The sequence below is a fragment of the Tupaia chinensis genome, unplaced genomic scaffold, assembly GCF_000334495.1.
Source record: "Tupaia chinensis unplaced genomic scaffold, TupChi_1.0 Scaffold000632_1, whole genome shotgun sequence".
NCBI lineage: Eukaryota > Metazoa > Chordata > Mammalia > Scandentia > Tupaiidae > Tupaia > Tupaia belangeri.
The window spans coordinates 299,363-310,021 of NW_006160152.1; the positions used below are offsets into that span (position 1 = coordinate 299,363).

Sequence of the window (10,659 nt, forward strand, 5' to 3'; positions counted from 1 at the left end):
CTGGCTTTCTGGCAAACATACGGGCCCTAAAAAAAAAACCCCCCCCCCCCCCCGCCCCCCCCCCCCCAAAAAAAAGGGCTTCGGTAGCTCCGGAATTGTTTAGAGTTCAATGGAGGGGTTTGTAAAAAATTATTTAATTAGTTTTTTTTATTCCTTCATTTATTTCTTTAATTCGACCCAGAGAGCGACACATAGAGAGAGGGGGGAAAGTGAGAAAGCAAGCCACCAGGTCTGGGACTCGAACCGTGGCCTGTGGGAGTGTCCAGCACCTTAACCACCACGCCACCTGCTGGAAGTCTTGTAAAATAAGGGTTTCCCCTATTTTAATAAGGGTAGTGGTAGTTCAAAAGAGCTGGATGAGGTGAAAGACATCGGAAGTACAGAGCGGACAGACGCCAGACGGTGAACAGTAGCACAGCCGAAGGACCTTCCTGGGGCAGGTCCCCAGTTTCCATCCCAGGCCCTCCCAGGGTATACTGGGCATGGGGGCAGTCACCTGGGAAGAGGGTTGTCTTTTTCTCTTTTCCTTTTTTTTTATAATTTGCCCGAGGGCGCACGTGGTAGCCAGAGAGACACATCAGGGGTACAAAGTCCCTCCAGGGGGAATAATCACGTTGCCATCCTTGCCTCTCTGTTCCCCTTCCTTTCAGGGTTTTCGGGCATGCATGCATATGTGCCTGGTATGTTTCCCAGGCCTCTGGGTGGGGAGCTCAGTGAACTACGCTGTTTGGGCCCTGTGGGATCCGGCTCCCCCAGCCACCAGGCCACGGGCTGGCTCTGTCTGGCTCCAGTGGTCAGTTTCTAATGGGCAGGATCCGTCTTTCCTGTCACGTGACAGTTTTCACTGAACCAAGTACACCGTCGTCACTGACTTGAAAACCCCTGGTACTTTTTAGTTAGGGAACCCTCAAGCAGTTCTTTACACAAATGCTAACTGTCGTATCGTTTTTATGAGCTTGCTTTGTTTATATATTGAATAATCCATTGAATGCCTGCAAGATTTTGAAGTTGAGCAAGGGTGATAAAATCGATTCCCGAATCCTGGATTCGAATGCGTTCTCAGAACCCTTCGACGTTTCGCGTGTCCATTGAACTTCTGGGATGGGTTCATAGCGAACATCCATGACATCGGCGTCTGCAGTGTAGCCCCAGGACAGAGGTGTTCAGGACAGAGCGTGCTTGCCAGCCACTCCAGTGCAATACGTCAGCCGATCTGACTTACGTTTGGAAACAGGAGCCAGGCTGATTCGATTGAATGACCTGCCTTACTGCTGTGAGACCGTAACTGAGATCCATCTATGAAGCTTCTGGGGAGGTATTGGTGTGTCGTTTTCCACCTTTGCTCTTGAATCGTAAATGACCCCAAACTCTGACAATACATTTCAACAACAGTCACATTCAATTGACTTTATTCCTTTAGAATATGTTTTACATTTGTAAAATTGTGGCAAGGTGAGTGACACACGAAAAGAACTTAGCTCAAAAGTTTGAATTCTCGGGAACCAGCAGTTGGCGTAATGGCTATGTCGCTGGACTTCCATGTAGTCGACCACAGTTTGAGTCCTGGACCCGGTGGCTTAAACTCACGCCGGGCGCGTGTGTGTGCGTGCCCAAGATCTCGAGAGGAGAATGGAGGAGAAGGGATTGCGGCGTGACCATCTCCCCTGGGGGGTGATTTCTCACTTTCTGTCTCTGTCTGTCTCTCTCTGTCTGTCTGGCGAGTGCACGAGCCCTATAGCGAAAAAACCTCTTAAAAAAAAAAAAAGTGTGAATTCTCCTTCCTTTGTATTCTCCAAAAAATGGAGCTGGAGGTAAGGCAGGTAAGCTCCCTGGATTCTATACAAGAACAAGTTGTGTGCACGTGAGATTTCCTTGGCTTCAGCCTGGTGAGTTACCAGACGCTTACGTCATCCTGTAGTCATTATCCCCTACAGGCTCCTGGCTTTGCACTGAGCAGTACTGTGCTTTTACACCCCTCTCCGTCCTGCAATTGAATTTTCATTGCCTACTGTGGTGCCACATCTGTCTGAAAAGCATCATCGACTCCACGTGGGAAGCTAATACCCATGCTCCTTTTTATAGGGGGAGGAGGGAGTTGTCATAGGGTATGTGCACTCACCAGAGAGAGACAGTGAGAGGAAAAGTGAGAAATCACCCCCCCCCCACGGGGTATGGCCACTGCGTAATCCCTCTTCCTCCTCCGTTCTCTTGGTATTCGGGGCACACGTGTCTGGTGTTATTTTCAAACCTCCAGGTCCAGGACTCAAACTATGGTCAGCCGTGTGGGAGTCCAGCACCTTAACCACCACACCACCTGTTGGACCACCCCACCCTAGCCCCGGCCTGATTCTCAAGGCACAGGTCCAGGACTCGAACCATGACCAGCCATGTGGGAGTTTACTGCCTTGACCACCATGCCACCTACAGACCCCTGTACTCATACTTCTTTTTTTTTTTTTTTTCTATTTTTGGAGAGGTTTTTGCTATAGGGCACGTGTGCTCGCCAGACAGACAGAGAGAGACAGAGAGACAGAAAGCGAGAAATCACCCCTCAGGGGGGATGGCCACGCCGCAATCCCTTCTCCTCCATTCTCCTCTCGGGATCTTGGGCACGCACGCACACGCGCCTGGCGTGAGTTTAAGCCACCGGGTCCAGGACTCGAACTGCAGTTGACTACGTGGGAGTCCAGCGACATAGCCATTACGCTAACTGCTGGTTCTTATGTGGTGAAAGTTTTAAGGAAGCAGGAGGAACTGGGTAAGAGTAAGCAGGGGAGAGAAACACTGATGAACGGAGCCCTGAAATCCCAAATGACAAGCCAGATAGACACAAGCCACACTCCGCCTCTGTCTTCCTACCCGCTTCATATGCAGATGCCAAACTTGGAAATGGAGGGGTTAGGATCCAACAGAGTTGATCACATCATACTTGTTTTGTTATAAAATGCATTTGTGACTGGGACTGGGAAAAACTTACTAAGGAATGCTATCTCTTGTTTTCTAGGGAACGGGTTTGTAAACTCCAGAGCTTCTCCGAATTTGATTGGAACTACTGGTGCAAACAGCTTAGGCAAAGTCATGCCTACAAAGTCGCCCCCTCCACCAGGCGGTGGCAGTCTCGGAATGAACAGTCGGAAACCAGATCTTCGAGTTGTCATACCCCCTTCAAGCAAGGGCATGATGCCTCCGCTGGTACGTAGGCCCCCCTTCAACTTCGTGTTTAAAAACGCTGATGTTTATATGTAGTCTGTACCCTCCTTTGGAATTTTATACAGTCTGTTCCTCCGTAGAATCTACACATTTCCCAGTGAGTGTTTCTGCTCAGAATTAGCATTTGAAGAGACAGGTGTGTTTCAGATGCACAAAAATTCAAGAGTTTTTCTTGAACCTGTTGTAGCGCTGAGATTTCAGGACAGCCAACTGGCCTGGGTGCTGGAAAGAGGTGTCCTATGGGGGAAGATGGCATTCGAGTACTGGGAATGACACGAGTGATTAAGAGTTAAGCTAGGGGTGCCTGGGGAGTTGGCAGAGCCAGTGTGCACTGGCTGGACTGTATAAACTAGTGAGAGCCACTCTGTAGGGTGAGTCCATGTTCTCTCTCTCTCTCTCTCTGTTTTAAGAATTATTTATGTATTTAATTTTGTTTATTCATTCATGTGTTTAATTTGACCAGAGAACGGCAGGAGGCAGTGAGAAAGCAAACCACAGGTCCAGGATTTGAACCGTAGTTGGTCATGTGGGAGTGTCCAGCACCTTAACCACCATGCCACCTGCTGGCCCTAAGTCCGTGTTCTCTTAATAGCCTTTTTCTCCATGAATCCCACTGGAGGCTCACAGGGAAAATTTAGTAGTATCCTGAAAAAGTCTCCCTTTTAGGACACAACAAGGAGAGGGGAAGAATAGGCAGCAGCAGAGGCAGAAAATTCTGCCCAGACCCTTCTCCCCCATGAAACAAAAGCCGTGATCTGTGAGGAGATGAAGAGCAGATGTTGCCATGCTTAGGGCACGGGTAATGGAAAATGGATAGTAACTCAGCCCACAGTGGACGAGCAGTTCATGCTGAGTACAGAGCAATGCCAGGATGACTGAGGAGGCACAGCATAGAAGGGACAGCTTAGAGCTGAGCATACAGTGGGCCAGCAGGTGGCATGGAGGCTAAGGCACTGGATTCCACCCAGCCAGTTGTGCGATTCAAGTCCTGAACCAGTACCTTAAAAATCATGCCGGGTATGTGTGTGAGTTTGTCCAGAATCCCGGGAGGAGACTAGAGGAAAAAGGATTGTGGTATGTTCATCTTCCCCTGGGGGAGTGACTCTCACTTTTCTCCTCCTGTTTTCTCTCTCCTTCTTTGTCTTTCTGATGAACTCATACACCCTGTAGCAAAAACTACCAAAAAAAAAAAAAAAAAAAAAAGGAAAGAAAAATCTGAGCATGTAGCAGTCATTGGAGGGAACTTAGCAAGCCCATTCCTACCTCCCAGAGGGATTTAAAGCCTGTGATGGGTACCCTGAGGGTAGCCATAACAACAGTGGTGCTTAAACCCTGTCCAGTTTCAAATTAAATTCACTCAAACCTTAGCAGGAAGAAAGACCTCTAGTCTTTTAGTCACTAGGAGTTACCCAAACTGAAATACAAAGAGAAAGAGTCAAAGAAAACAGAAACATCCAAGAGTTGTGGAACTTTGTCAAACAATATAACGTACTAGTAATCAGAATTCTAAAACAAAAGAAGAGAGAGAGAACAGAGCAAGAATAATATTTTTAAAATAATAAATGGCCCAGCCAGATCCCACATAGCTGATGTATCGTTCAGATCCCAGCCCCTGCAGCTTGAGGGATCTGCTGGGCACCGGTAGGGTGGAGAAATGGAGACAACCAGAGAAAAGAGACATAGCATACAGTAGAACAAAGATAAGAATTAGTACCATACCTCTCTTCAGAAACTACACAGGTCAGGACACAGTGGAGTAACACATTTAGCATGCTGACATTTTTAAAATTAAAATTTTAACACAGAATTTCATACCCAGCAAAAATATCTCGTAAGTGAAAGATAAAGACTTTTTCAGATAAACAAAAACAACGTATTACCAGCAGACCTATCATAGAAGAAATGTTAAAGGAAATCCTTCAGCAGAAGGAATATGGATGCTACCAAAAATTTGAGTTCTTTATAGAGTCATGAACATTGGAAACAGAGATAAAATTTATTTTCTTTACATGCTATAAGCCTTCATTTCAGGACAGTTTAAGGTCTTTAGAAGATCGTAAAAGTAGTACAGAAATTTTCCATGTATTCTATATTCACTGTCTCCTGTTTTTAACATGCTATATTAGTAAGGTACATTTATTGCAATTAATAAACCAGTACTGACACATTATTGTTATGTAAAGTTCCTACTTTGTTCAGATTTGCTTAGTTTTTGCTTTGTTTTGTCTTAGTGCAAAACAAAAGGGAGAGTGAGAAATCATCCCCCTAGGGGATGGCCATGCCACAATCCCTTCTCTCCATTCTCCTCTCGTGATTTTGGGCACATGTGCCCATCAGGATTTTTAATCTGCCAGGTCTGGGATTTGAACTGTGGTTTGATAAGAAACCATTTAGTGCCTTAACCACCACACCACCTGCTGGCTGCAGATTTCCTTACTGTTTCACCTCTTTTCTGTTCCAGGATCCAATCCAGGAGACTATGTTGCAGTTAGTCATTGTGTCTTCTTAGACTCCTCTTGGCTATGGGAGTTTCTAAGACTTCTTCTTTAGTGACCTTGTTTTGAGGAATACTAGTGAGGCATTCCATAGAATATTTCTCAGCTGAGATTTATCTGATATTTTTCTTACGAATAGATTAGAGTTACTTTTTTTTTTTTTTTAAAGACACGTTTTTGCTGTAGGGTGTGTTCACTCGCCAGAGAAACAGAGAGAGACAGAAAGTGATAAACCCCACCTCCTACCCCCAGGAGGGGGATGGCCACATTGCAGTCCCTTCTCCTCCCAGAAACTTGGGCGTACACAAACATGCACCTGATAGGAGATTTAAGCTGTCAGGTCCAGGACTCAAACCGTGGTCAACTCAGTGGGGTCCAGCAACATAACCAGTATGCTATCTACTGGTCCCTAGAGTTACTGTTTTTGAGAGAAGAAGGCCATGCTGTGTTCATCACATCCTGTCAAGGGTAAACACTGGCAGCATGACTAATGACTACCAAGATTAACTTGGTCACCTAGCTGGTGGGTGTTTCTCCCTTTTAATTGCTCTTTATATAGTTGGCTAGATAAAGCCGAATCGTGGCAGTATATTTTCTATGTATAGAATTAGGTAAAAATAGGGACCAGCAGTTAGCGTAATGGCTATGTCGCTGGACTCCCATGTAGTTGACTGCGGCTCGAGTCCCAGACCCGGTGGCTTAAACTCATGCCGGGCACGTGTGCGTGCATGCCCAAGATCCTGAGAGGAGAATGGAGGAGAAGGGATTGCGACATGGCCATCCCCCCTGGGGGGTGATTTCTCGCTTTCTGTCTCTCTGTCTCTGTCTTTCGGCGAGCGCACGCACCCTATAGCAAAAAACTCTCAAGAAAAAAAAAAGAATTAAGTAAAAATAAGTGACAATAAAGGATGAGAAAGAGAAATCGAAAATATACTATTGTCTCCTTACTTTACACAGTATATCTGTAGGAAATGATATATTTTTTTGAAGGCATACTCTTGAGTAAAGATGTGTCTGGTCAGAAAAGCTGACACATTTTTGCATAGAAAAACACAGAAAAAATACGTCATGGCTTTTCCAACAACCCAATGTATTATAAACCCTAGTACAACTATAGGAAAAAATGTTAAGACAAGTATAAATAATAAATCAAGAGAGGAGATAAAACAGAATGACAAAAAATGTTTTAATAGTTTAAGAAATGGGAAAAAAGAGAGAACAGATGAAACAGATTTAAAAGAAAAAGGAAGATGGTAAATTTTAATCCAACCACACAAGTAGTAACATTGAATGTGATCAGAACACATCAGTTAAAAGACAGCTTATCAATTTATTTTTTTTAAAGGCAAGATAGAGACCAGCAGAAGGTACAATGGCTATGTCGCCAAACTCCCATGTAGTCGACCGGGCTTTGAGTCCCGGATGCAGCATCTTAAAACTCATGCTGGGTGTGTGTGTGCTTGCCCAGAAATCCCAAGAAAAAGGATTACAGTGTGGCCAGCCCCACTGGGGGGTGATTTCTCACTTTCTGTCTCTCTGTCTCTCCAGCAAGCACATGTGCCCTATAGTAAAAATCTCTCCCAAAAAAGGGCAAAACCAAACATAGATGCCATCTACAGAAAATCCACTTTAAATATGAAGGCATGGATAAAAGGAAGGAGAAAGCTATACCACTCAGGGACCAGCAGACGATGTAGTGGTTGCATTGCTGGACTCCCACATGGCCAACAGCGGTTTGAGTCCCAGACCCGGTGGTTTGAAAATCACACTAGGTGTAAGTGCGTGCATGCCCAAGATCCTGGGAGGAGATTAGAGGAAAAGGGATTTCAGCATGGCCATCCCTCCTCACCAGGGGAGGGAGGATTTATCACTTTACTTCTCACTGTGTCTGTCTCTCTGGCGAGGGCACATGCCCTAAGACAAAAATATCTCAAAAATTAAAAGAGATATACAGAGTTTGGCAGGTGGCATGGTGATTAATTAAGGGTACTGGACTCCCACATGGCTGACTGCGGTTCGAGTCCCGGACCTGGTGGTCTGCATTCTCACTCTGTCTCACTCACTCAGTCTGTTTCTCTCTGGTCAAAAATCTTTAAATAAGTAAATAAAGTTAAAATAATTTTTAAAAAAACCACTTAACATGCTTGATATGCACATTAATTCTTTAAAAATAAAAAAGATATGCCACACAAACACTAACCAAAAGAAGAGGTAGAGTAGACATACGAAAATTAATGTGAGAGAACAGAGAGGAATATTATGAATGAAGAGGGACTTTGCATAGTTCACTTTCCAAGAAACAACTATCTTGAATGAATGTGCACAGAACAGCAGACCTTCAAACTACGTAAAGGAAAACAGAATAGGGGAAAACAAACTGAAATAGAAAAACCCAGAATTATAGCTGCTCACTTCCACACCCCTCTCAGTAACTGATTTGACAACGAGGCAAAAAAATGAGTCAGGTCCCCGATGGCCTGGTCACACTCCGCCAGGCTGACCTCGGCGTCTGTAGAACAACACACAGTCTTCTCAAGTGCACACGGGACGTTCACCAAGGTAGACCAGATATCCACACGCACCCCTCAGCCCATGTCAAAGCATTGAAGTCAACACATCGTAGTATCCGACCTGAGTGGAATCGAAGTAGACATCGATTACAGAAAGGCAAGAGGGAAATCTCCACACGCTTCTAAATTCAGCAGCACACTTTTAAAGAACTCGGGGGCCAAAAAGGAGATCTCAAGGGAAATTTGAAAGATAGATGCGTCTCGCATGGTGGCTAAGGCAAGTGGATTCCACACGGATGACTGTGCAGTGTGAGGAATCCGCACAGACCAGAGACACATGGGATTCTGGATCTGATCCTGGGTCAGAAAAAGGCCATTGGTGGGAAGACAACATTCAAGTCAAGTCCAGAGCTTTTATTCGGAATTTAATTGTTATTAGCTTTGACAGCTACACCCCGCTCCCTCTGAGGTCAGTGTGTAACAAGCTTTGTTTGGAAGCTCTGTTTGCAAATGCTAACTTTAAAATCGTTTCAGAATTCTGTTTTGAAAGCTTATATACATACATAACCAAGCAACAGGCTTCAAAAAGGAGCCAAGGGAAAAACTGGCCTTCAGGATGATTATCGGCTCAACTTTCAGGAGCTGGATGTACCATACCTGCCACCCACTTTCAGAAACAGAACATGACAATATTTGTATTTATGGCACAGAAATCCATTTGTAAGAATTACTAGCACACTGGGACCAGCAGTTGACATAATGGCTATGTCGCTGGACTCCCACGTAGTTCACTACGGTTCGCATCCGGACCCAGTGGCTTAAACTCATGCCGGGTGCGTGTGCGTGTGTGCCCAAGATCCCGAGAGGAGAATGGAGGAGAAGGGATTGTGGTGTGGCCATCCCCCCTGGGGGGTGATTTCTTGCTTTCTATCTCTCTGTCTGTCTCTTTCTTTCTGGCGAGCACACGCGCCCTATGGCAAAAACCTCTCCAAAAAAAAAAAAAAGAATTACTAGCACACTACAGAGTTTTTTGTTTTTTGTTTTTTTTTTTAAGTTTTTTTTTTGGCCATAAGGTGTGTGCCTTCACTGGAGAGACATCCCCAAGGCACAGTTGCCAAGCCTCAATCCCTTTTCCTCCATTCTCCTCCTGGAATTTTGGGCATGGACGCACACACACCCAGTGTGATTTTGAGTCTGCCGGGTGTGGGACTCGAACCACAGGCAGCCATGTGGAATCCAGTGCCTTTACCCCCATACCATGTGCTGGCGCTGTCACGGTGCAGAGTGTAAAGACAAACTACATCGAGGCATATAGTGATTAATAATATCACGTCTGATCTTGTGTTAAGAGATTGCGAAGCATCTCCCTGGAAAACGAAACTTACCAAAATTTCCCCCTCACATTACTATAGGTGAAAGTAAAGGCTATGTCGTTTGCACAGTGCCCTTGCAGGGTGTGACAGTATTTTGATGTGTACCTTATAGGTGTACATCTGTGACAGCGTCCACCACAGAGCAGTCGAAGACTGGTTTCCCACGTTTGCAGTAGCAGGTGTCGGCCCCACACCTCTCTCTAGAGTAAACCAGCCCCCTTCCTGTCTGACACCATTTGCAGAGAAACCTGACTCTCTGTACTTGAAATTGACAAGCATATATAAAACGATTACTAAAAATTCTTGCTTGTACTGGGGCCAGTAGGTAGACTCGGCACCAGACTCCCACATGGCCGAGCACAGTTCGAGTCCCGGACCTGGCAGCTTGAAAAATCACGCTTGGCGTGTGTGTGTGTGTGTGTGTGTGTGTGTGTGTGTGTGTGCCCAAAATCCCGAGAAGAGAATGGAGAAGGGAATGTGGTGTGGCCATCCCTTTCAGGGGGTGATTTCTTACTTTCCCTCTGTCTCTGTTTCTCTCTCTTCAGTGAGCACACAAGCCCTATGACAAAAACCTTAAGGGAAAAACAAACAAACAAACAAAAAAAACCTCTGGCACGTATTAACAGATTTTTGAGTTCCTGGTTTATAACACCACTAGCAAATGTAAGAAGGAAAATGTGTAGGAATTTCTATCAAGCAAGGAGTCTGGAGTCTAGCAGAGGAGTGACGTGTGTGACCAGGTCGGGCAGTGGGGGGCAGGTTCCGATTCACCACGGACAGGCCCAGCATCCCCCAGGTTCCACACAGAGGCTGCTACCATGGCCAGGAACCTTTTAGAAATATCGCCTGAGGGACCAGCAGTTGGGATAATGGCTATGTTACTGAACTCCCATGTAGTTGACCACGGTTCAAGTCCTGGACCCAGTGGCTTAAACTCATGCCGGGCGCGTGTGCGTGCGTGCCCAAGATCCCGAGAGAATGGAGGAGAAGGGATTGTGGCATGGCCATTCCCCCCTGGGGGGTGATTTCTCGCTTTCTGTCTCTCTGTCTCTCTGTCTTTCTGGCCAGTGC

At 45.7% G+C, this 10,659-nt stretch overlaps 1 protein-coding gene across 6 annotated transcripts in view; it reads left to right on the plus strand.

The window, feature by feature from the left end:
- Positions 1–10,659, plus strand: part of MEF2A (myocyte enhancer factor 2A) — an 81,106-nt gene that overhangs the window by 54,329 nt on the left and 16,118 nt on the right. For all 6 annotated transcript variants that reach the window (XM_014591998.2, XM_014591999.2, XM_006159488.2 and 3 more), the window contains one exon: positions 3,005–3,192. In XM_014591998.2, coding sequence (XP_014447484.1) covers positions 3,005–3,192 — 188 coding nt within the window. The remainder of the gene's footprint in view (positions 1–3,004; positions 3,193–10,659) is intronic.